The sequence below is a fragment of the Eptesicus fuscus genome, chromosome 2, assembly GCF_027574615.1.
Source record: "Eptesicus fuscus isolate TK198812 chromosome 2, DD_ASM_mEF_20220401, whole genome shotgun sequence".
NCBI lineage: Eukaryota > Metazoa > Chordata > Mammalia > Chiroptera > Vespertilionidae > Eptesicus > Eptesicus fuscus.
In genome coordinates, this window is record NC_072474.1 from 116242991 (window position 1) to 116269650 (window position 26660).

The 26660-nt window shown below is 46.2% G+C and overlaps 1 protein-coding gene across 8 annotated transcripts in view; it reads right to left on the reverse strand.

Moving 5' to 3' along the window:
* Nucleotides 1-26660, reverse strand: part of ADD1 (adducin 1) — a 76657-nt gene that overhangs the window by 14446 nt on the left and 35551 nt on the right. For all 8 annotated transcript variants that reach the window (XM_054708479.1, XM_054708468.1, XM_028159698.2 and 5 more), the window contains exons 2-9: nucleotides 18370-18584; nucleotides 14898-15060; nucleotides 10170-10321; nucleotides 6423-6503; nucleotides 6035-6184; nucleotides 2336-2479; nucleotides 2139-2237; nucleotides 1122-1298 (exon numbers count right to left, since the gene is read on the reverse strand). In XM_054708479.1, coding sequence (XP_054564454.1) covers nucleotides 1122-1298; nucleotides 2139-2237; nucleotides 2336-2479; nucleotides 6035-6184; nucleotides 6423-6503; nucleotides 10170-10321; nucleotides 14898-15060; nucleotides 18370-18564 — 1161 coding nt within the window. In that variant the 5' untranslated portion in view covers nucleotides 18565-18584. The remainder of the gene's footprint in view (nucleotides 1-1121; nucleotides 1299-2138; nucleotides 2238-2335; nucleotides 2480-6034; nucleotides 6185-6422; nucleotides 6504-10169; nucleotides 10322-14897; nucleotides 15061-18369; nucleotides 18585-26660) is intronic.

Below are 26660 nucleotides of genomic sequence, written 5' to 3' on the forward strand. Positions count from 1 at the left end.
AACCCACTCCCGTGGACACGCCCCCGAGCACACCCTGAATCAGACCCAGGAACTCTGTGTGTCCCAGGATCTGCAGGAAAGGTGAGCCTCTTGCAGCCACCCATCCCGTCGCGGCGTTCCAAAGCCGGCCCGTCTTCCGTGAGGCTGGAAGGCGTCCCAGCGGGGCCGGTGCTGCCCTCCCAAGCAGCCACGCCCACAGGACCGCAGCCCTTCCCAGGGCCCTTGTCCCACACGCAGGACCGGCCCTCACGCCCACCAGCAGGAAGGGCAGCTGAGAGGTGACAGCGCAGCATCAAAGGGCCCCTCACAGAGCCATCTGCCTCACAGTGCGGTGGCTCCGACCCTGCGGACTAGTTCTGAGTAATTACAGACCGTGGCAAAGTCAGAGACAGACTGGAGGCATGTTCCCATCCCCACCGCTCTCTCCAGTGCTGCTGCGGCCTCGCCGCGATGCCCACCTCTGCCCAGCTCGGCCTGCCGTGTTCCTGCCTGTCCTTGGAGGGCATCTCCACGTGCCACCTTCTACCTACAGTGTCTCCCTGATCTGTGCTGTGAAAAAGGGCGAAGGCCCCCACTGAAACCCCCACACCCTGGCAGACCACATCCTGCCGTGTCCACGCAGAAGCCCGATCACGCCAGAGCCCCCCACATTGCGTCTGGGCTCAGGCCCCTGCAGCCAGGACGAGGCACACAGAGAATCAGCAGCACGTGTCTGTGGAACAGTAACTGGCCTCCAAATAGCTAGAACTTCCTGGTAACACAAACAACAAACCCCTTGCCGACCGCTTTAAAAGTCCCCTGGAAAGCGGAGGGTGGGATGAGGGTGCTGAGCCACCCCCCGCCCCGGAGTCAGTTTCCAGCAGCCGGCGGCAGAGCAGGCCTTGTCCGTGCTCTGTCCCCAGGAGCCCACACAAGATTATCTTAGAAACAAAGACGGACAAGAAACTCTCCCTCCACGGCATGGCGATTTGGCTTAAAGAGCTGCTGGGGCTGTTTCAGGAGCCAGCGCTCGGACCCCGCATGAGGACAGCAACTCCGCAGCACCACCTCACTGGTGCCGAACACCAGCACACCTGTGCTTTAGGAGGAACCCTTCCCACGAGGTGGTACAACGCTCTTACCAGGTTGTCGAGCATCCGCATGAGGGCTTCAAACTCCTGCTCACCGATCAGCCACTTGGGCGGCGAGGCGGTGCTCTCCCCTGCCGGGGCCCCCGGGGAGCGGGACTTGGCTTTGTATTTTCCCGGGTCCAGGAGGACTAAGTTGTCTGGCCCTCCTGCACTGGCCAGAGTTCGAACCTTTTCAAAACAAGCAGACGGTGCGGTCTGAGCTCCTTCCTGAGAGCACGGATGACTGAGAAGTCACGTACACAGAAATGTCCACCCCAAGTGTAAGAATGAACTGTAGACTGGACAGTGATGGACTAATCACAGCTCATGTTCGGCCCTGGCCGGGTAGCTCAGTTGGGTAGAGCATCGCCCTGATACACCAAGGTGGTGGGTTCTATTCCCAGTCAGGGCACATACAAGATCAGCCAATGAATACATAAATAAGTGGAACAACAAGTCCATCTCTCTCTCTCTCTCTCTCTCTCGATAAATATTTTAAATGAATAAATAAACCCATAGTGAATTTTTTAAAAACAAGGTTATTTTCAGAAGTTTTTCTTTAGCCTCAAAAAATACGGGGCCCACCTACTTGGAGGAGAAATGTAAAATAAAGTACTTTTCAAGAGCATATGAAGCAGAATGGGGAAGGCTGCACAGACGCCAGTGAGGAGAACAAACTGGGGGCTGGGCAGCACTTGCCACCGAGTGGCGTAAGTGGCACTTACAGCCGTGAGACTGCGGCAAGCTTCTAGCTCTCTGCTCCTGTTTTTTCAAAAGGAATGCCATGAGGTCAAGTGAATCCCATGTAATAACGTATGTAAAGCACCTGATACAGGGGTTGGCACACACTGTATCCATAGTACTCCATAAATAAAAAAACCCCACCATTTGCCAAACTAAATCAGTGACATGGCATTTGCCCTGTTTGATTTCCAAATCCAGGAGCTCAAGACTCCTCCTGCACACCAGCACCCGAGGTTCGGGGAGCCTGCCAAGCCTAGATCAAGCGCAGACGCACACAGCACCGACCTGGATCTCACATGCAACCACGAGGTTGTGGATGTAGTAGAAGGCCTCCTCGACGCTCTCTCCGACGGACACCAGCCCGTGGTTCCGGAGGATGAGGACCTGAGTCAACACGAGAGCTCCATGAAGGAAAGGACACGGATGCTTTCGCTCTCCTCCTTCCCTCCATAATGGAAACGCCAGGCCACATGCCTACTGACCTTGCTTTTAGGACCCAAATTTTTCTGGATTAAAACCTTTTCCTCTTCATCAACCAAAATCCCATGGTAATCATGATAAGCCACTTCTCCAAGGGAAAGGGCCTCCGGGGAGATGGGCAGGAGCCCACATTTCATCGCGGAGACCTGGAGAACAAGCAGTCACAGTGAGAAAGCCCTCGCTGACTGATGACAGGGAGAATTCTTTCCTCGAAGAAATAAAAAAGGGAACAGAGTTAACTTTGTTCTCTTCTCAGAAATAAATGAACCCATGAGCTTAAAAAACTTACTCTGGGTCTTACTGCAATGCACAGTTAGAAAGGCAGACGCTTGCAGAAACCGGTGTGGCTCAGTGGATACAGCGTCGGCCTGTGGACTGAAGGGTCCCAGGTTCGATTCCGGTCAAGGGCATGTACATTGGTTGCAGGCACATCCCCGGTAGGGGGTGTGCAGGAGGCAGCTGATCGATGTTTCTCTCTCATCGATGTTTCTACCTCTCTAACCCTCTCCCTTCCTCTCTGTAAAAAATCAATAAAATAGATTTTTTAAAAAGGCAGACGCTCACTAAGCTGGGAGAGCCCCAGAGGAAGTGCACATCTTCCTGGATCTCTACACTGACGCTAACGCTCTGTGAGCTCAGACTTAACGACACGGTGAGCCCCGGACCCGAGCACAGGCAACAGCCTCCTCTGAATGCACCAGAGCGCACGGCAGTGCTCCACGGCTGTGTGTGCAGGCTAGACCGAAACACCTGATAATCAGATAAGCGCAAATTTGTACACGTTTAGGATAATGATACTGTACAAGTTCTTTACATTTATTTAGGTTAAAAAAAAATTTAACCTTGCAGGTGTGGCTCAGTGGATGAACATCTACCTATGCACCAGGACGTTGCTGTTCAATTCCAGGTGAGCACATGGCTGGGTTGTGGACTCAATGCCCAGCAGGGGGCATGCAGGAGGCAGCTGATCAATGATTCTCTCTCATCACTGATGTTTCTCTCTCTCCCTCTCCCTTCCTCTCTAAAATCAATAAAAATATGTAAAAAAAAAAGACAATACCACAAAAAAGGCAATATAATATTTAATTCCTTTCACAGTATCAGCTTTAAGAAACCCTCACCTACAAGAAGAAATTTCCTTACAAAGTAAACTTTTGATAGTTTTTGAAACAAATTACATGGTAGCTGCTTATAGCCATATTCTCAAAGGTACCTCTCTAATGGTTCTTGGGTTTTAAGAAAAAATTACATCCTTCAGAGAATGATCCTCTCTAATAAAATGGCAATATGCAAATTAACCATCACTCTGCTACATAAGCCACGTCCACCAGCCACGCCCACCAGCCAATCAGGGCGGGTATGCAAATTAACCCCATCTAAGACGGCTACAGCCACAGAGAGCAAGGTTTCCTAGGTAACAGAGGAAGCCAAGCTTTCCATAGCCGTTGCAGGCCTAAGCTTCCACTCAAGCTACAAAGTTTCAATTATAGAAGGTAAACAAATTCAAACAAATGGCGGCAGAATGGAGCTTGAGAGAGCAGGCCAGGGTTGCCGCCGGCAACAGGGGAAGCAAAGCTTTCCGCACACCCTGGCCGGGCTCACCCGCTTAAGGCTACAAAGTTTCAATTGTAGAAGGTGAATTAACTGCCACAGAAATGGCTGCCGCCCCAGAGGGAGCAGCAGGCTTGGCTCCGCTCCAGGCTACAAAGTTTCAATTGTAGAAGGAAAATAAATTCCAGATACCAGGGCCTCCGCTTGGGTCGCCAGGGGGCGTGGCCGGCCTGCAAACCACCACAGGTACCTTGCTCAGGCTGCCCCACGCCCCAAGGGAACCCCACCCTGATCCGGGACACCCTTCAGGGCAAGCCAGCTGGCCCCCACCCATGCACCAGGCCTCTATCCTATCTAATAAAAGAGTAATATACAGATTGATCATCACTGCAACACACAATATAGCTGCCCCCATGTGGGCAAAGATCCTGCCCCCATGTGGACACAAGATGGCCACCACAAGATGGCCAGCAGGAGAGGGCAGTTGGGAGGCACCCGGCCTGCAAGGGAGGGCACTTGAGAGGGACCAGGCTTGCAAGGGAGGGCAGTTGGAGGTGATCAACCCTGCAGGAGAGGGCAGTTAGGGGTGACCAGGCTGGCAGAGGAGGGAAGTTGGGGGCAAACAGGCTGGCAGGGGAGCAGTTAAGCATCAACCAGGCTGGCAGCAGAGTGGTTAAGGGGTGATCAGGCTGGCAGGCAGAAGCGGTTAGGGGCAATCAGGAAGGCAGGCAAGCAAGCAGTTGGGAGCCAGCAGTCCTGGATTGTGAGAGGGATGTCGGACTGCCCGTTTAGGCCCGATCCAGAATCGGGCCTAAACGGTCAGTCGGACGTCCCTCCAGGAGTCCCAGATTGGAGAGGGTGCAGGCTGGGCTGAGGGCCAACCCCCCGCCGTGCACGAATTTCATGCACCGGGCTTCTAGTATATTTAATAAAACTGATGTTGACATCAAGAACCACATATTCAAAGTAAAATAAACCAGATCACTCACTCACTTAAACAAATCAACATGCACGACATTCAAACATCAAGAGATTAAAAATCAAGCCCTAGCCAGTTTGGCTCAGCATTGGCCGTCGGACTGAAGGGTCCCAGGTTCGATTCTGGTCAAGGGCATGTACCTCAGTTACAGGCTGGATCCTCCTCCGCCGAGGGGGAGGAGGGGGAAGGAAGGGGTGTGCAGGAAGCAACCAATCGATGTTTCTCTCTTTGTGTCTCTCCCCCTCCCTTCCACTCTCTCTAAAAATCAATGGAAAAATATCCTCAGGTGAGGATGAACAAAAATAAAAAATAAATTTTAAAAAGATATTAAAATTCAGCATTACTGAATCAATTAGATCATCTATTGTACAAACAAGCCCATGAAGTCACTAAAGTATGAGACTGGTGATAAAAAGCCAATTCCAGATAGTGTTCCGTTTTCACAGGACTGTCCCTGCAACCGGCACGCTCCTTTTCAATCTGAGAGGTCTGGGCTTTGCCAGGGTGACCCGGGCACCCAGCAGGACGCAGCCGGGTGATGGGCTGGGCAGGCCCCTGGAGGGCTGTGGGCTTGGAGGCCTGCTCTCCACAAGATGGCCACCACAAGATGGCCAGCAGGAGAGGGCAGTTGGGAGGCACCCGGCCTGCAAGGGAGGGCAGTTGAGAGGGACCCACTATGGTGCCTCCTGACCCAACTGCCGCCTTCTGACTTCCCCAGTCATGATGCAGCCTGGGTTCCGGGGCTCCTCCCCGACAGCCCATCAGCACCCTCCAGGCCCTCGAGTCCCACTAACCCCTTCCTGAGCCCACAGCACCCTTACTTACCACCCACCTGCCTGCCCTCTTCTCAAACAAAGGCTCTCTAAGTTTACTGCTGTCATCCTGCACCTCCCCACAGTGTTCCACACATTGAAATCTGCCCTCCACTGTCACCACGCTCTAATTTTCTAACATGGAAGTCTAATGGGCATTTTCAGACTCACGGGTTTTTCAGTATATGGACCCCTTAAGAGAAAAAAAGCATTTTAAAAAAGTCAAACTTAGTAAAAGTTTTTAACCCAACGAAGTTAGGTCTAAGGACTTATTTGCAACAAGAGGCACTTCCGGGGAAATGTGCAGAGCCTCTCACTAAACAGCTTCCAAAGGGCGGTGGGAGCGCGTGGCTACTCACCGCGGCCCCTGCAGGCGTGTGAATATGGACCACACACTTCACGTCTGGCCGCGCAGCATAGATCGCGGAGTGCAGCGTGAAGCCAGCTTGATTGACGCCTAGATTAGTGCTCCCACGGTCTACAACATCTCCTTGCAGATTGATTTTCACCTGAAAATAAGAAAACAAAAATTATCTGTCAAAGGACTTCAACTTACCCTAACTAAAATCATTTAAACCAAATGTTAGTGTTTATAACTACTGTTAAAGGTTTTCTTTGAGTTAATCACACAAAACACTAGTTTCTCTTCTTCCTTAGGTTTTCTATGTCTCACAGGATTAGAAGGGGTTTAATTAAGTGACGTGACCTACACAGTCATGACGCCCAAGAGGGAAAGGACATTCTTACCAAACTGGATGCAGTCACTTCACTGTAGAGAAGCCCAAAAGGTACAATGAGGAAGTGTTCCTGCTCGGAGCTCACTCTGGTCTGTAGGGACATGACTGAGTTAGAGCAAAATTCAACTGAAATTATCTGTATCTCTTTGAGGCCACAGACTCACAGGCTCGTCGAACATCTATACAACACGGAGCTTCTGCTGCAGTCACGTGTCACGTACAGGAAGTGCACCTCGGTCACATCCATGACAACTAGCCAGTGGCATGCACGAAGACGGTCACTCCCCGGGTTCATGACAATGAGGACCAGAGCTTACTTTGTAAAAGCCTAACAGATCTGTTTTTAGAACTCAACACCCAAGCGGGAGAGCGCTTCCTGGCTGCCTGATCACGTTCAGAGCCCCCGCAGGTGAACAACATTCCCCAGATTGATGCTGAATAACTGAGCCACTCCCACCTCCTGTTGGACTCTACAGCTTTTTCAGTATGGCCCTACCTGGCGTGGCTCAGTGGATAGAGCAACGGCCTGTGAACTGGAACGTCCCAGGTTTGATTCGGGTCAAGAGCATGTACCTCGGTTGCAGGCCCCTCCCCGGCCCAGACCCTGGTCAGGGCTCGTGCAGGAGGCAACCAATCGATGTGTTTCTCTCACATTGATATTTCTCTCTGTCTTTCCCTCTCTCTTCCACTCTCCCTAAAAATCAATGGAAAAATATCCTCAGATGAGGATTAAAATAAAAGAGAGAGAGAAAAATAAATTAAAATTTTTTTATTATTTTAGACAAGGCTATAATAAATATATTTGTATATCGTGTTTTCCTCTTTCACTTAGCTCCTTAACATTATTTCTAAGAGTGTGCTTAACAGATCTACTACATATTTTAGTGACAAAATCTTATAATATACAATTTTCTGAGTCTGACGCAGAGAGAAAGTGCTAAATACAGATGTAGAGCAAAAATAGGAAAAGAACATTTCTGTCACTTTTCGGTCCCCAGTGGACTAGTGCCGGCTTTCCTGCATGTCCTCCCACACGACGAATGCCCCTTCTGTGTACAAGGAACAACCTCTAATGTCACACATCTTAAGGTCACTCCCTGGAAATCAGTATCTCTAGCAAAGACAGCCATCCCACCCCAGAAGCACAGTGCACTGGCCACAAAGGTGGGCTTCAGACCACCTTGGAGCTGAGCCAAGACAATTAAGGGATGGAGCCAAAACCGGTTTGGTTCAGTGGATAGAGCATCGGCCTGCGGACTGAGGGGTCCCGGGTTCGATTCCGGTCAAGGGCATGTACATTGGTTGCGGGCACATCCCCGGTAGTGGGTGTGCAGGAGGCAGCTGGTCGATGTTTCTCTCTCATCGATGTTTCTAGCTCTCTGTCCCTCTCCCTTCCTCTCTGTAAAAAATCAATAAAATATATATTTAAAAAAAAAAAAAAAGAGATGGAAAAACCCTGCCATCAGGCAACTGCCACCAAGAGAGGAAACCCAGCCCATGTGCTAATTGGGCCACCCTGTCTCTTGACACCAACTTCTTTAAATCCAATGCGATCTGAAAACAGATCTCATTCAGACAATCGCCTCTAACACCTGTTAGCATTTCTCAGTCTCTTTAGCAGAAAATCCCATGGTACTTGTTCAATGATAGGGCACAATGAGCTGTTAGCACCTTTGATTACACTGATAAATACTACTAACAGTTCTTTTCTGTTAAGTGTCTATATAACACCTAGATTGTAACAAAAAAGGATGCCATATATAATTTAAAAACACAAACTTTCCTCCTCAAAGATTCTCTAGTTCACAAGATAAAGGGAATGTTTTGGTAAATTCAATTTAATTTGTACTCAGTATTTAGCCCCAAAGTCCCAAATAACTAAGTGGGGGGAGAGGGTGGTCCTGACACAAGCAATTGAAGCAATTCAACCTTATTTACACAGCATTCATAACAGGACTAGTGGTAAGCATTTTTAAACTTCCAAAGAACGAGACGATGTTAGTAAAGCCAAGGATCACATTTCCTATCATGGCTGTAACATTTCTTGGAACTAATTTTCAGGCAACCATTTCACATTACATCTCCACCGTGCCTTAGGATAAATTGTATTAATAAAAACAGGGTCCTGAGTCGAGGAAGGAGTCTTTAGTTCCTTTAGCTGAAGATCCTCTGACCCCCAATGCCTTTCAAAACTATCTTTCGTCCTTGGACTCCTTCTTAATCATCTACGCATCAGCCCCTTTCTCCAGATTGCTGAACCCTTCTTAATGCTGGGACAAGAACGCCGGCATCAGGGTGGCATTTTGAAAAGTTCGCTTTAGGGCCACGTGGAGGACAGAAGGAGGGTGGTTTGGTATCTGGCAGAGACCCAGGTCCCCTCCCAGAAGCACAGTGCACTGGGGACAAAGGTGGGCTCCAGAACACCACCTCCAAGACTTAGCGTTCCCAGAGTCCAGACTGGAGCTGACTAAACACCACAGATTGAGTCCACATGTAAAAACACCTCCGTGTGTGTGTGAGCGTGTGTGTCCGTGCATGTGCGTGCACGTGTGGTGTGTGTGTGTGTGTGTGGAGTGTGGAGAAAAGGGCAAAACCATCTAAATGGCTGCTAGCACTGTTGCCTCAGGGAGAGAAGAGTATTGGCAGAGTTACAACTCCTCTTTAGCCATATGTGTAAGGAACACTTGTTACTATAAGCAGGAACTATATAAATAATTTAAAATATCCAATTAAAATTAAATGAAAAAACAAAGATTGGAACAAGTTTAAAAGTCAAAGGAAGGAAACAATTCAAAGAGGCTATCTCCACAAAAGAGAAAAGCAAACACCTGACAATACATTCGGAATCGAAGGAGGCAAGAGGGAATGGAATTGCGAGGCCGGAAGTGGAGTCTGGGCACGGGCAGGGACACTGAAGCGGTGGTCAGGAGTTCCCATTTCTCTGTGACACAGCAGGGTCACCTGCTGGGTGAAGGAGGTCAGGAATTTCAAAGGGAGTAAAAGAGCAGGAAATCTGAGTGAGCCTGTGAGATGGCTACCTACAGCTGCCCGGCAGGGGGAGGGGTCTCCTGGAGACCAGGGTGCAAATGCATGGAGACGGCCAGTGGCTCTGCTGGGAGGCTCTCTGCAGGCAGGCCTGGCTGCTCAGGTCCAGGGAGGGAGAGGACGGTGTTGACAAAGTGTTCCTGAATGACGGACCGTGCATTCCAGCTGGACAGCACAGGGACTGAATACGGGCAGACGGACGGCTGTAGAAGGGAAGACTCACAGAGGCAGAGCAGGTTTCATTCGGGGATGGAACCCCAGAGTGAGAACAACGCTTGGGACAGAACAATAAATGTTTACAGCAGACGCTGAGTAAATACTGATTGTAAGAAAGAATTGAAGAAAATAAAGGTCCTGATAATGTTGTAAAACTAGAGTAGCTAAAGAAGTAAATAAGAGATGGAAAGAAAATAGCTTCATTCTTAGGATTTTAGGCATAAAAAGATATTTAAAACTGCCTGTATTTGGTAAACACTCATTTGTTAAGTTAGCATACAAGAAAGGAATTCTAAAAACTACTGTTCTCATAATTTTTCATTCAAACTTGCTCGTTCTCAGATTATTAGACTCTGCAGTCAGGAATCAGAAGGAAGCTCTTCCAAGCTTTACTTCAGCTCAGTGGCTTCCCCCTTCTCCTAAACAGAAGAGATGAGTGGGACCAGACACTTGCCAGGCCATTTATCATTCAGTTACTATCTCACCCAGTACTCACTGTGATATGATTGTAGATAAGCTGAGACCACCCAAAGAGATCTGCCAGTCTGTAAAATGCTGCCAATTTACACCGCAGTAACTTCTCCCCTTTGTCATAGGCAATAGAATCAGATCCTCTAAGGTCGTTCACAGGAGTTACCATACCAAGACCTGAAATAAAGAAATACAAAGCACAAAGATTTAATATGTCTTAGCAAAAGTAAATCAAATAATAACAGTTCTGAGATATTACTCTTCCATACTACACCATAAAGTCAGTCTTAACCTTTTGCACTCGCTTGTTTTTTTCTCGATTCCTTTATTCTACTCAGGATTTAATTTTTTAAATACCCCAGATTTGCCGAAACTGGTTTGGCTCAGTGGATAGAGCGACGGTCTGCGGACTGAGGGGTCCCAGGTTCAATTCAGGTCAAGGGCATGTGCATTGGTTGCGGGCACATCCCCGGTGGGGGGCGTGCAGGAGGCAGCTGGTCGACGTTTCTCTCTCATCGATGTTTCTAGCTCTCTATCCCTCTCCCTTCCTCTCTGTGGAAAATCAATAAAAATATATTTTAAAAAATAAAATAAAATAAATTAATAAATACCCCAGATTTTACAAAGCGCGGCAGTAGAATAAAAAACTGGAGTTTCTTTTTTTTTTCTTTTAAAATATATTTTATTGATTTTTTACAGAGAGGAAGGGAGAGAGATAGAGAGTTAGAAACATCGATGAGAGAGAAACATCGATCAGCTGCCTCTTGCACACTCCCTACTGGGGATGTGCCCGCAACCAAGGTACATGCCCTTGACCGGAATCGAACCTGGGACCTTTCAGTCCTCAGGCTGACGCTCTATCCACTGAGCCAAACCGGTTTCGGCTGGAGTTTCTTTTCATACAAACTTATTTATTTGGATTTTTTTATATTTAAAATTATTGATACATTCAAAGAGTAATTTTAATCTCTATAATTTTTCATGGTGTGATATTTTTTGAAACATTCGACATATGAGCTGCTACCGATGCTAACCGTGTCGAGTCACACTCGACATCCGAGTGCAAAAGGTTAAAAACTCAAAGACAATTTCATAAAGACCATATTCTCCAACATTAATACAATTAAGTTGAAATCAATGAACAAAAAGGCAGCAAAATAGGTAGGATGCAATAAAGCAAATCTCAGAAGGAAAGTTACAGTATTAAACATTTATTTCTTAAGAAGTTTTTTTAATAATCGAGGTTTCTACCTTATGAAACTAGAAAGAGTAAATTAAATCCAAGATTAAAAGAAAATGGGAATAATAAAAGTACAAGCTGATCTCAAACAGAAAAATAAGAGAAGAAATCATTTAGTCTTGAGATTAAAACTGAAATCCTATATAATAAAGAGGTAATAAGCAAATTGACCCTCACACCCTCACAAGATGGCTGCCTATGACCAGGCCAGCAGGGGGTTTAGTGAGGGACAACTGAACAAGCAGGCTGCGTGCAGCAACCAGGCCAGCAGGGAGGAGCAGTTGGGGGTGACCAGGCCAGCGGGGGGGAGAGGAGGGCAGTTAGGGGCAACCAGGCCAGCGGGCGGGGTGGTGCAGTTGGGGGCAACCAGGCCAGTGGGAGGGGGGCAGTTGGGGGCAATTAGGCTGGCAGGGGGGCAGTGAGGGGCAACTAGGCCGGCAGGGGGGGCAAGTTGGGGGCAATCAGGCTGGCGGTGGGAGGGGGCCGTTCAGCATAGGGGGGCAGTTGGGCGCAACCAGGTCAGCGAGGGGGCAGTAAGGGGTGACCAGGCCGGTGGGCGGGGAGCAGTTAGGAGCAACCAGGCTGGCAGGGAGGGGGCAGTTGGGGGCAACCTGGCCGGCAGCGGGGGGCAGTTAGGGGTGACCAGGCTGGCAAGGGGGTGCAGTTAGGGGCAACCAGGCAGGCAGGCAGGCAGGCAGGGGAGCAATTAGGAGCCAGCGGTCCAGGATTGTAAGAGGGATGTCCCGGATTGGAGAGGGTGCAGGCTGGGCTGAGGGGACCCCCGACCCCATGCATGAATTTCGTGCACTGGGCCTCTAGTAAAATAATGAGAAGAAAATAAAATACGCCTCCAGACTCACCAACAAAACACAGCCACGCTATAAATTACCAGTGTGAAGAAGTGGAGAGGGGCCATTCTACACATCTTTCAGACACTGAAAGAATAAAGGGCCCTGGTCGGTGTGGCTCAGTTGGATGGGTGTCGCCCTGTGCACCAAAGGTTGCCGGTTGATTTCCAATCAGGGCACATGCCTGGGTTTCAGGCTCAATCTCCAGCAGGTGTGTGTAGGAGGCAGCTGATTGATCTTTCTCTCTCCTCAATGTTTCTATCTCTCTTCCCCTCTCCCTTCCTCTTTCTAAAATCAAAAACATTTTTAAAAAATAAAAAAGGATAAAGGGGTAATATGAATAACTATGCCAGCAAAATTTTTAACTTAAAATAAAATAAAATAGACAAATTGCTAAGAGACACAAGCTACCAAAGCTCATTCCATAAGAAATAGATATTCTGAGTAGCCCTACTTCCAGGCGCAGATGACTTCACTGTGAATTCTGTCACACGTTTAAGAAATAGTAACACCAGTTCTGCACAAACTCTTCCAGAGCACTTTCCACCTGGTTCTGCCTGGCCCGGCATCACCTTGACACCAAACCACACAAAGACATGACATCACAAGAAAAGGGCAGACCAGTATTTCTCATGAACACAGACTAAAAATTACTTAACCAAAGTTTAGCAAATAATCCAGCAACACATGAAAAAAACACATCATGACTAGGGGGAGTTATCTCAAGAATGCAAGGTTAGTTCAGCATTCAGAAACCAATCAATGTAATTTACCATATCAAACTGAAGAGGAAAACCATGGAATCATTTTAGTAGATGCAGAACAAGCACTTCAACATCCATTCAGGATAAAGGCTCTCAGCAAATCCTATCTAATAGAGGGACTATGCTAATTGACCATCACTCCGTCACAAAGATGGCTACACCCACAGCTGAGGCCAAGTTCCCATAAGGAGCCTTAACGAGCAATCAGCAGGGACCTGAGGCTACGCCCTCCCCCACCCCAGTGGGGCTTGACAGGGGACCTCAGGCTGTGCCCCCTACCCAGTGGGGCTTGACAGGGGACCTCAGGCCATGACCCCACCTGGCAGGGCTTGATGGAGGCCCTCAAGGCATGCCCCCCACCCCGGTCTGGGCTGGGGGACCTCAGGCCATGCCCCCATCCTGGCGCTGGGCCAGGGGACCTGAGGCTACACCCCCTGCCTGGCAAGGCTTGACAAGGGTGGGATGGCTGGGTCCGGATCTAGCCCAATGGGGGGCGGCCAGGTCTGGGTCTCATGGGATTTTGAGGTGCATGTGGGTGGGCGGGGACTTGACTCTGGGTCCTGTGGTATGCCCCAGACTCTGACAGGAGGAAGGTTTTCATATACATTTTACTAATTTTCTTTCATCTCTGACACTTCTATTATAGAGAAAGGGCAAATAGCAATATGAAAATACTTCCTCTAATTAATCCCCTTTTAATGTGCGTGAATTTCCTGCACCGGGTCACTAGTTAGAAATAGAAGGGAACATCCTCAACTCGACAAGGAACATCTGCACAGCTGACCACTACCATCAAACCCCATGAGGAAAGGGTGAATGTTTTTCTAAGGTCAGGAACAAAACTGTTTTTGAATCTTCTTAAGTCTCTATCCCAACCCCACACAAAAACTAGAGCAACGAGGGATAACGAAACCAAAACCAAAGACAATCTCTACGACACACGAGGTAACGACAAGGTAAGCCCACCAACCAGAAAATACAAGGGGCAGGGCTGTCGCAGGAAAAGGGCATGACATCAGCATGGACCACTGGCCACACCTGAGGCTCCCAGAAGAACCAACAAGTACTCATAGGGCCCTACCTGGTTTGGCTCAGAGAACAGAGCATTGGCCTGAGGACTAAAGGGGTCAGGGTTCAATTCTGGTCAAGGGCACATACCGACCTTGCAGGCTCAACCCCTGGCCCTGGTCAGGGTGCATGCAGGAGGCAACCAATCAATATGTCTCTCTCACATCAATGTTTCTCTCATTGTCTCTCCCCGTCCCTTTAACTCCTTCTAAAAATCACTGGAAAATATCCTCAGAGAGGAGAATCAATCAATCAATCAATCAATCAATAAAAGAACTCATTAGGAAGCTCAGAGGGCCAGGTTCAGAAGGGCAGCTGAAATCAGGAGGAGCTCCACACACTTTAGTCCACACTAACTGTCCACAACTGTCTTTCAGGACAAAGTCTCACACTAAGAAAAATCAATGATGAGAGAGAATTATTGATTGGCTGTCTCTTGTATGCCAGGGGGAGGGGACATGGGTGGTTGGCCAGCCTGCCTGCTGGTCGAACTCCTGGTCGAGGGGACAATTTGCATATTAGCCTTTATTATATAGGATATACACTGAGTGGCCAGATTATTATGCGTTCAGAGATCATCATAATCTGGCCACTCAGTGTGTGTGTGTGTGTGTGTGTGTGTGTGTGTGTATGTAAAAGTCATCTGCCTGAAAAATAAGTCTCACTGGCTCATAAAAGAGGAGCCCCCTCTACATTCAAGACGTTTTCAGGCTTACAGCCTATTTTTTACCAAAACACGTTAATTTTCAAAAAACTCCATTCTATATATTACATGTATTTCAGGAAATTTTTCCTGGGAAATGACAGTATGTACAGAGTCAGGAGGTACTCACTCATGTTCAAGGCAGCCATTCCTCCTTGCGGGGCCGCCGGGTAGACACTCGGAGCATTTGTGGTCATAAAATCTGCAATCTGCTGTAATGCCAGCAGGCCGGTGGGGTTTTTCCCCTTCTTAAATTGTTCCTGTATCATTGATTCCAACTCTTCACAGAAAGCCTAGTAAACGGTAAATTCCAACAGTGAGACACCATTTCCTTTGTTTCTTAAGAAGGCAAGGGTAACTTTCGCGCAGACTGAGTTGCTGTTTTCGTCCAGTCCTAGGAAGGTGGATGGATCCTCTCATATATAACTACTTGAGGCACAAATTGGTACATTCTTTATGGAAGGAATTTAACAATATAAATGCTTAAAAATGTGAGCAGGCATCCTATTCCTAGGAATCCTTTCTAAGGAAATACCTAGGGATGTGCTCAAGATTTATCTGTAAGGATGTTCACCGCAGCAGTACTGACAGAAGGCGAAACGGGAGACGTCCACAGGTGAAACTGCAGGAGACTAATGAAATCCACGGACCCACCTGACCAGCAGTCGCCAACCTTTCGGACCTCATGGACCACCAGCTGGCAACCGCTGCACCTGACAATGGAATGCTATGCACTTTCAACGTGAAAGACCAAGTAAATAGCATAAATGTACTCTTGATATATATTTGAGTTAAAAGGTATAAAGAACACACAAGCATCTTTTTTAAGAGCAGATGCATATGTAAACATAGAAAGACTAAAAGTAATACATCAAAATGCTCATTGTAATTCTGTGACAGAATCACTAGTAATTTTCATGTTCTACTTTACGCTTCTCAGTATTTTCTTCATAATACATTTTTAAAATTAATGTTAAAAAATAAACCCTAAAATACTCATCCTTTATAAAATAATCCTAAATTAGGCAGAAAGGTTAATAAGTTGGGTTGATGGAAATTTTAACATGAAGTCACTACTGAAATACACATAATTTATAATTTTCCCAAAAATTATTAAAATTTTTCACATATCCTATAAAGAAATATTGTCAAATAATTATAAATAATATTTAATGTGAAAGTGAGTTCACTGATTATCCAGACCTGATTATAAGCCCTTGGAGTGCTGTATGGTTCTATGTTAACCTTACTTCTAGTCTCTCACCGCTTGAGCTGAAGAGATAGATGGCGAAGGGACAGACTAAGTACACCTGTCTCTTGAAGGAAGCAAACAAAAGCAAATGCCGTGGCGTTAATCCAATGGCATAAAAGAATGCCAAGAGCCAGGAGCCCCTGCCTACCAACCATGCTACCTAATGCCATCCATCACCTTCTGCGGTAGTCAAGGAGGGAGGGGAAAGCTGGCAGGGCCTTTGACTGCAAGGAAAAACTGTTATCACTGACACATGGTTCTGGGCTACCTTTGATGGCCATGCAGACTGCAGGGATCCAGATAGACATGCACAGCAGTAGGTAAAGAGATACACAGACATGGCCCACTAACCCTCAGAGTATGCTGGGCACAGGGCATGCAAAAGCTGAATTAAACAGCTCCCTGCCCTCAGGGGCTCTCCATCTGAAAAACCAATCTATTTCCATGGTTTTCAAATCCACATACAGCTCTAAGGGGAGCTCAATTCAACATACACTAAACATGTACTACACACACTACACTCTGCACTAACGTCCTCTCTCTGCTCCAGGACCCCATGCTGCACTGGGTAACTGTACAGGGAATTGACTGTCTTTGCACAGTGCCTGACACTCTATCCCTAGTGATTTGTTGCTTTTATGTAGGAACACTGTTCAAACCAAAAGTCTAGATATGGCACTGATTCTTTTTTCTTCTCACCTCTTCCTCTTATTGATCCCACATTCAAAATAAAACTCAAACGAGTCTACCCCTCTCCACCTCTACAGCAGCACCCTGACCCCAGCCACCATCACCTCTTGCTTGGAAGATGGCTTTCTCCCTTGCTCCACAGGCTGCACTCTCTCCTCTACACCAAAACCAGGCTGAGTTCTGTAAAAACTGAGGTGCGTCTTTCCTGTCTGCAGCCCTCCAGTAACTGCAGTGCTCTGAGTGCAAAACGAACCCTGACCTGAGCTCCCCCAGCCTCCCAGGACCTGCTCCCTCCTCCCTCTCCAACCCGCTGCACCTCCCTCCCGGTCCCTCCTCTGCTCACACACACTGGAGCCCACCAATACCCTGGTCCTGGGAATGCACCTTTGCCCCTCCCTCAACCTGGAATGCTCCTCCCCATGCCCCCTGCACATCAGCCAGCTCCTTCCCCTCGCTCAGAGTTCAGATTCACCTTCCTTCCTCAGACAGGCTTTAAGAGGAGGAAGAGGAAGAAGAAGAGGAGGAAGGAAAAAGATAAAAAATATGAACAATAAAATGGCAATAAACATCTATCAACAACTGAATCTAAATATCAAAATAAACGAACAAGAAATCCAATGAACAAAATAAACTGATGAATAAAACAGAACCAGCCAGAGGCATGGCAACATGGAACAGACTGATGAATCTCAGAGGGAAGCGGAGGGGACAAGGAGAGATTACATTCATTACCTACAGACACAGACAATAGGGTGGTAAAGGCCTGGGGCAGAACGGAACCAGGTGGAGGGGGACTATGGAGGAGGGGGGTAAAAGGGGGGACACATCTGTAATATCTCAACAATAAAGATTAAAAAAAAGAAAAAAGGCCTGTCCTAACCAAGACATACACAACCTAATCATCCAACTGTTCTATGGTTTCTCACTGCATATCTCCAACTAGAATGCAAAGTTTGAGACTTCATCCAGGTGCTTACACAGGTGTTACATATATGTCAAAATTCATCAATCCGGACACTTAAGATCTGTGTACTTTACTGTACATTATACCTCAGTAATATGTGAATAACAACAACCAAACAAATAAATCAAGAGTTAGAGGCCAATTCCTTGAACAGCACAAAAGGGATAATAAACATGAATAAAAAATTCAATGACTATCTGCCAATGGCATCCCACAATATTAAGATAGTAAAGTAAGAACAGATCAGCAGAATGCGGTACACAGGGCAGCAGCGTCCCCAGGAGGAAAGATAAAGACAGCTCCTTTACCTAGAGACGCAATCAGAAGACACTTTGGTGGGTGTCGTTCAAAAGCTGATCACTCAGTAAATCAGGCACTGCCGAGGCCTACCATGTGCCCGGCACCCAGCTAGGAATTGGGGAGGAAACAGCAATTTTTAAAAGGTGCCAATAAATAAATACTCTGAGAAGCAGAGTAAAAAGGAGAAATAAACACCTGCTACCCTTTATGACACTGAAGATTTTCCCCTATTGCCTGATAACCTGAACTAAACGGAATTCTTTCAACAGCAATACATACTGTATATAGAGGCACTGATTTCCTGTGTTAAGACAACCTGACTAGGACACACACAACAGCGCGTCAGAGGGCAGACTGGAGAAGGAAGAAGATACTGGGAGAAGAAGCCGCTCTTACAGGACTCTGCAGGATCATGGACACTCTCTTTTTTTGCTCCATCATGTTGAAGTCCTGGCGAAGGTCAGGTGCCATGTTCCTCTCCCGCAGGTATTCTGGATTATTCTCATCCACCCTGTCGAAGTACCTCTCTTTGTGAGGGGCTGTGGTCGGGGGTGGTGAGGTCACCACTGCAGCCTGAGTGTCACCATTCATTGTAGAATCTTCCTAGGTTCCTACAGAATAAAAATGAAAGGAAGTATTGTTTCTGAATCAATGTGCAACAGCATTTCACAACGAGCACACCAGCCTGACAAACACATCTGCAGCGCGAGGACCTCGCTGCCTGACCATCGCAGCCATGACGTGGGAGGCTTCTTTGTGGCCCTGGCTGACCAGCCATCTCCACCTTGCACCAGCCAATGGCATTTCTCGCCCTTGCCGTTGTTCTTCAGCAGACAACAGAACAATCTAACAAAGCTACTATGTCTTCTCACAACCTGAAGGACCAGATAGTAAAAATTTGACAAGACAGTTTAAAGTCAGGACATTGTCCCACAACCGTTCTTTTCTGGAGAAATTTGATTTATGTTATTTTTCTAAAAAAGTTTCAGTAGTGATTTTTCAAAAGATTCCCTAAATAGATCAATAAGGAAGAAGCTGCTCACACATCTATGCACACAAATAAGAAATGACCCTCTTCAGCATCACCTTTTTGGTTCAATAGTAGGTACCGAAAATGTCAACATGCCCTACTTTGTGAATAAACCTAAAAAATGCCCAAAAGGCACAAATTTAAGGCTGCTAATATGTGCCCAGCACCAAGAAGGTACTTACTTTACATTCTTTTAACCCCAATGTTTTATTTGAAACTAGAGGCCCAGTGCATGAAATTCCTGCATGGGTAGGGTCCCTAGCGGCTGCCGGCTGCCCGCTGGGGCCTCCCTTTTCCAGCTGCTGGCCGGGGCCTCCTTTCATTCTGCGCCGCCCCCTGGTGGTCAGCACACGTCATAGTGAGCGATCAAACTCCCAGTCGGTCGAACTCCCAAGGGGACACTTTGCATATTAGGCTTTTATAGATATAGATGATGTTCAAAGATACTAAATTATGTTCATCTTTAACTACTAAATCTCTAAACCAAGCATGTCAAACTCAAAGTCTAGCACGGGCCACATAAACAAGGTGTAAGTTGATGTGGGCCACAAAAAAACAAAAACTTCAATTTTCATAGAAACAGGTTTATTTCAATAGAGACATGCTGAATACAAAGGGCCGAAATAAATGAGTCATCGTTAACATAAAACAATAGAACATTTTAATAAAAATTAATATTTTTCTTGAATATTAACTTACCAGACACTGAATAACTGTACAAATTAATAAGCATCACGCAAATAAACCTATTTTTCTTGTTCTCCAAAAGCAAAATATTTCCTGTTGCACACACCAAATAAGTCAGTACAAGACTAATGACATGGCAATCGGCTGCTAAAATATTCACTGCTAGTATTAGTGGAGAGAAATAGTGTGCCATAAGAGAAATGAATGCAACATGATTATAGTAGTCAGTCATTAGCAAACGTTGTAGTTCATTATTAATAACTAGAGGCCCGGTGCACAAAATTCGCGAACTCAGGGGGGTCCCTTAGCCCGGTGTGCGCCCTCTCGCAATCCGGGAGCCCTCAGGGGATGTCTGACTGACACGAAGGCGGGAGAGGCTCCCTTCACCGCCACTGCGCTCGCCAGCCATGAGCCCAGCTTTTGGCTAAGCGGCGCTCCCCCTGTGGGAGCACACTGACCACCAGGGGGCAGCTCCTGCATTGAGCGTGTACCCCCTGGTGGTCAGTGAGCATCATAGCGACCAGTCATTCCGCCATTGAGTCAATTTGCATATTAGCCTTTTATTATATAGGATTATGTATAACAGGATATTGTAAAAATTAAGTTATGAAAATTTTATTAAAATGTTTCTTACAGCCCTAACCGGTTTGGCTCAGTGGAAAGAGCTTCGGCCTGAAGACTGAAAGGTCCCAGGTTCGATTCCAGCAAGGGCATGTACCTTGGTTGCGGGCACATCCCCAGTAGGAAATGTGCAGGAGGCAGCTGATCGACGTTTCTCATCCATGTTTCTAACTCTCTATCCCTCTCTCTTGCTCTCTGTAAAAAAATCAATAAAATATTTTTTTATAAAAAAAGTTTCTTACATACTGTTATATTGGCTGGGCCACAAAAATATTTATTGTGGGCCACATGTGGCCCGGGCCGCGAGTTTGACATGCTTGCTCTAAGCACCTTTACTAATCATCAAACAAGTAGTTCAATTTCTATTATTTCTATACAACACTGAATGACACCTTTAACAATGTATTATATATGCAGTATTTACTGAGCATCTATTATGTCCAGTCACTATGATGGGCACAAAAATTAATTAGACATGGTCCTCCCTTCGGGGAAGCTGGACTCGCTGAGACAGAGGGGCTGATTTGGAAGCAACAGGGCTGGGATTCCAAGGCAGGTCATCTGGCTGCAGAGCTTTTCTTCTCTAAGCCACACTGTAAGTGATGAAGAGGACAGTGGGTGGTAGCAGAAGTGGGCGGGGGGGGGGGGGGGGGGAGTCCCCAAAGGAATGAGAAGGGATGGAAATAAGAGCACAGATGCAAAGACTGTCCGGGGAATCTGGGGCTGGCACTGTTAGCTGTTTTTGTGTTTTTAAATCATCGCCTGAGGCTATGTTTATTGATTTTTAGAAAGAGGTGGGGAGAGAGAAAGAGAAAAATATCAATCATTTATCTCCTGTACATACCCTGACTGGAAACCACAACCTTTCTGGTGTGCAGGAAAATGCTCCTACCAACTGAGCCTCCTGGCTAGGGTTAGCACTGTTAACTTTTTAATATGCATATACAGGATGGGGCAAAAGTAGGTTTACAGTTGTGAGCATGTCAGAGTTTATTCTTTTTTAAAAAAATACTTTTATTGATTTTGAGAGAGAAAGGGAGAGGGATCGAGAAAAACATCAATGAAGAGAAACATCTCAAATCAGCTGCCTCCTCCTGCACACCACCCACTGGGGATTGAGCTTTCAAAACCCAAACATTGCTGTAACCAGAATCGAACCAGTGACCTCTTGGTTCATGGGTCAACGCTCAACCACTGAGCTACGTTGGCAAAGCCAGTTTATTACTTATTATTGTATTATTATTTATTATTGTATTATTTTCCATACTAGAAGCCCGGTGCACTGATTCATGCACATTGAAAGGAAATTAATTAGAAGGTGGCCGGTGGGGCGGTTCTGAGCGAGATGGGCCAGACACGCCCTGGAGCCAACCTCCCGTGGTCCCTCCCAGGCTGGCCGCACCTGGGGAAGCGCCAGGGCTCAAAGGGCATCTGCAGAGTGAGTGGGGTCCCTCTGGCAGGTGGGGTCCTTCAGCCTGGCCTGTAGGGATCGGGCTGAAACCAGCAGTCCCCGGAGGGGTCCCAGAGTACAAGAGGGCACTCTGCAAAGTTGCTGTCACTCGGCAGCTCCTGCGTTGTGTGTCTGTCCCCTGGTGGTCAGTGTGTGTCATACCTACCGGCCGGTTGGCCAGTCGCTTAGCCTTTTATATATATACTAGTGGCTCAGTGCACGAAATTCGTGCACAGGGGAGTGGGTCCCTCAGCTCAGCCTGCACCCTCTCCAATCAAGGACCCCTTGGGGGATGTCCAACTGCCGGTTTAAGCCCAATCCCTAAACCGGCGGTCGGACATCCCTCTCGCAATCTGGGACCACTGGCTCCTAACCGCTCACCTGCCTGCCTGCCTGATCGCCCCTAACTGCCCTCCCCTGCTGGCCTGATCTCGCCCCCAATTGCCCTCCCCTGCTGGCCTGATCTCACCCCTAACTGCCCTCCCCTGCTGGCCTGATCTCACCCCCAATGGCCCTTCCCTGCAGGCCTGATCTCACCCCCAATGGCCCTCCCCTGCAGGCCTGATCTCACCCCTAACTGCCCTCCCCTGCCAGCCTGATCGCCCCTAACTGCCTCTGCCTGCCTGAGCACCCCTATCTGCCCTCCCCTGCAGGCCTGATCTCACCCCTAACTGCCCTCCTCTGCTGGCCTGATCTCAACCCCAATGGCCCTCCCCTGCCGGCCTGATCTCGCCCCCCAACTGCCCTCCCCTGCTGACCTAATCACCCCTAACGGCCTCTGCCTTGGCCCCCACAACCATGGCTTTGTCCGGAAGGAAGTCGGACGTCCAGAAGATGGCAGGTCGACCCGTTCTAATTAGCATATTACCCTTTTAGTAGTATAGATTATATAGGATTGCTTAAATGGGGGAGGGGGGAGCCTTTTTCAGCAGAAGGAGATGCTCTTGGCAGACAAAAATACATAATCCCTATATCTGGATTGATAGCCAGCCATATGCACTGTACTGCCAAACCGGTCATTAAAAAATTGAACTGCTTTCTTACACCTTACACCAAACAGCTATTGCCCTTAAAACCCCTCCTCAGCCCCCACCTTAGGTTCTGCCTTCGCAGTTCATCCAGATTAGGTTCTGATTGGTCAGTTTCTATGCCAGTCAGCGTCAAAAGCTCCGCCTCCTAGACAGCCATTGGCTCCTCACACTTCAACTGGATTTGGTTCTGATTGGTCGGTTTCTATGCCAGTCAGCATCTCTAGGCCTATCAATGGGCCTGATCAGAGAGGTGGTGCTGATCAGCAGCCCCAGCGGAGGCCTAAGAGAAAGAGAGTCACGGCTGCTGGCCAGGCCCTAAGAGAAGGAGAGAGGCAAGGGCTGATCAACAGCTGCCATGGACGCTACGGATCAGACCCTGCTTCTCTCTCCAGGCCTCTCTTAGGGCCTGATCCACAGCCCCCTCACAGTCAGTGCTGGGTCACAGCACCCGCAGCAGTGGGCAGTCAGTGCTGGGTCGCCAAGGCAATCCAGCAAAGACTTCCAGTTGGTCGAGCCTTCGGTCGTTTTGTACGTTACGGACCCTGGGTTTTTATATATTAGGATAGATGAACAACTTTAAACTTACTTTTGCCCTGCTCTGTAAATCATCTAGGAATCACATTAAGACACAAATTCAGATTCAGTAGATTTGGATGGGGGTTGAGATTCTGCATGTTTCATGAGCTTCCATGTTATACCAATGCCGCAGAACTTGGACCACAAGGCTGTAAAGAATAGTTTATTTATACCAAAAAAAAAAAAAAGTTTGTGGTACCAACAGCCAAAGAATCCGTTTAAGAAAACTTTTTTTTTTTAATATATTTCTTTATTGAATTCAGAGAGGAAGGGAAAAGGAGAGAGAGATAGAAACATCAATGATGAGAGAATCATTGATGAGCTGCCTCCTGCACGCCCCCCCTGGGGATCAGGCCCTCAACCCAGGCATGTGCCTTCTGCTAGATCGAACCTGGGTCCCTTCAGTCCGCAGGCTGATGCTCTATCCACTGGGCCAAGCCGGCTAGGGTAAAACTTTTTTTTTTTTTAAGAAAAAAATCAATTTGGACATTGCCCTTCTAAACTAAAGATATGACAGAAATAAAAGCAAGCTTAAAGTGACAGTATTTCAAGGACTGAAAGACAAAGCATGAAAATAACAGGAGACTAAAAGTCAACACAAAATAAAAGAACTGATGTGATGACCTAAAATGTAGTCTTTAAAAGTACTGTTCTCTAAATGCTCCTTTAAAATTTTAGTTTACTCTGTTCACTTTAACCTAGTTTGCTCTAAAAGAACAACCCAAGAACAAAACAATAATGGTTGTCTGACATTTCTCTAAATGTAAGTGAAGCTGAACATTCTGAGCCAATGATAAAATGTTCTATTTTAGTTTTTTTTAAAGACAAAAGGATATACAGTATATTAACTTCTCTATGAAGTTAAATGAGTCCCCAAATTAAGACATTTCATCAGTAAATAGGAACACAGAACATTTAAGAAGCAACTATAACTGCTTCCTGGTTTCCAGAGCTGACTGGAAGAAAAGAAACTTTGTAAAACCAACATGTTAAAGATAAGGCAGAGACTGCTCCGTTTTTATTACGAACTCCTGTGTGAATGGGATAAGACTGCAAACCAGATATACATGTATTTCATTCCTTTAATAAGGAAGTCTATAAACTTCAATCAAAATACACATATTCTGAGCCCAATAATTAAAAAATAAACATTCCCTGGCCAGGTGCTCGGTTGATTGGAGCATCTTCCCGTACACCAAAAGGTTTTGGGTTTGATTCCCAGTCAGAGCACATACACAGGTTGCAGGTTCCATCCCCGGTCGGGAGGCAACTGATCAATGTTTCTCTTTCACTCTCTTTCTCCCTCTCCCTCTCTCTCTCTAATCAAATTTTAAATTTTTCTTTTAAAAATCCTCGGGCCCTAGCTGGTTTGGCTCAATGGATAGAACGTCGGCCTATGGACTGACAGGTCCCGGGTTTGATTCCAGTCAAGGTCACATGCCTTGTTTGCAGACTCTATCCCCAGTAGGGAGCATGCAGGAGGCAGCCGATCAATTATTCTCTCTCATCATTGATGTTTCTATCTCTTCCTCTTCCTTCCTTTCTGAAATCAATAAAAATATATATATTTTTTAAATCCTCAGGTGAGGATTTAAAAAAAAAAGGTTATCTCTGATAATCTCCTTTAGAAAAATAAATGAATAAATAAGTAAACAAACAATTCCATTTTTAAAATACAAAACCTATACTTGGTTTTCTGTCAGTTATGGCTTCAGGTTTCACTAACTTAATTTTAAGAGTGTGTTAAGATAGCAAATTTTTCCTAGGAAGAACTCTACAAGAAATTATTACTTAATCCATTATTTTTTATGAAAAAATACAGATATAAAAACAATTCTCTACATATGGGGCCAGGTGGGTAATTGAAATATGGGGGGACTATTCTGTAAAGTACATGATTGTCTAACCACTATGTTGTACACCTCAAACTAATACAGAATAATTGCAAACTGTAACTGAAAAAGAAAGAAAGAAAGAAGAAAGAAAGAAAGAAAGAAAGAAAGAAAGAAAGAAAGAAAGAAAGAAAGAAACCCAGATTCAGGCTTTCAAAACAGGGTGAGGTAAAAGTAAGCTTATAGTTGTTTGTATGGAAAATAATTCAATTTTTAAAAAAAAGGAAAGAATTCAATTAATAAATAATAATACAAAAATAAACTATTTGTTTTGAGTAATCACAACTCTACACCTATATTTGCCCCACCCTGTATTTTCCCCACTTTGGGGTTCTTTTAATATCTGAATAGGTTTATTTTTTTATCTGAAAAAACAACGTATTCCATATCTGGCTTAGGAACATTCTAATTAATAAATCTCAAAGAGCAACAGTTTTATTTTGTGCCATGCCAGATAACAAGATGAAATCCATCTGGAAATAAATGTTAAAAGTAGCTTTTTGTTTTGTTAAGAAAAAAATAATTCTGGATACTTAATTTTTAAAATAGAAACAATCAATGTCTAATACACATATGATTTAACATAAATATTAAAATCTCAATACCATATTATAAAACTAAAGATTCTTCATTATAATATATATAAGATTATACCATGTTTAAGTGAAATGTATAAAATTTCCTATTCTATAATCTTATCAATATTATAATTATCACACAGACAAGATTATATCATGGAAAGTAAGCTGTATTAAAGTTAAATAAATTGACTCAAGGAGCATATAAATTGCTATGATTTTACCTGTGTAAAGTTTTAAGATGTCACCAATCTTAACGTGTTAATACCTAAATCAATGAACTCTCTGGGAACAATACTTTCAGACATACACACCCAACGTAACGCAAAAGTCTGGATGCACCACGTCGCACAAGCCTGGCCTGCACATGTAACGCCTCACATTCAGCCACCTGTCTCCGTCCTGCCCCCACCATTCTGATGTAGCTACTTACCACCCACCTCCTGGGGGCGCAACAGCCTCCTAACCAGTTTCTCTGCCTCTAGGCTCCTAGCAACACCCCACACCAGTCCACTCTCCACAGCTAGCCAGAGGGAGGTTCAAAATCATGTCACTCACTCCCTGCTTAACCTGACAGCTAGTTAAAGGACTTTATCTGGATCATGATTCAAACAAACTGTAAAATGAAAAATAAAGAATGACATTTGGGCTCTGGACAGTATGGCTCAGTTGGCTGGCTGGAGCGGTGTACCAACCAACTGAGGATATACAAACAAATACACCAAAGACTCTTGGGGCCACAACAGTGGCCCACCAGCAGGGAGAACACATCCAGGGGGGGGCGGGCAGAAAGAGCAGATAGGGTGTTATGGGCGGAATTGT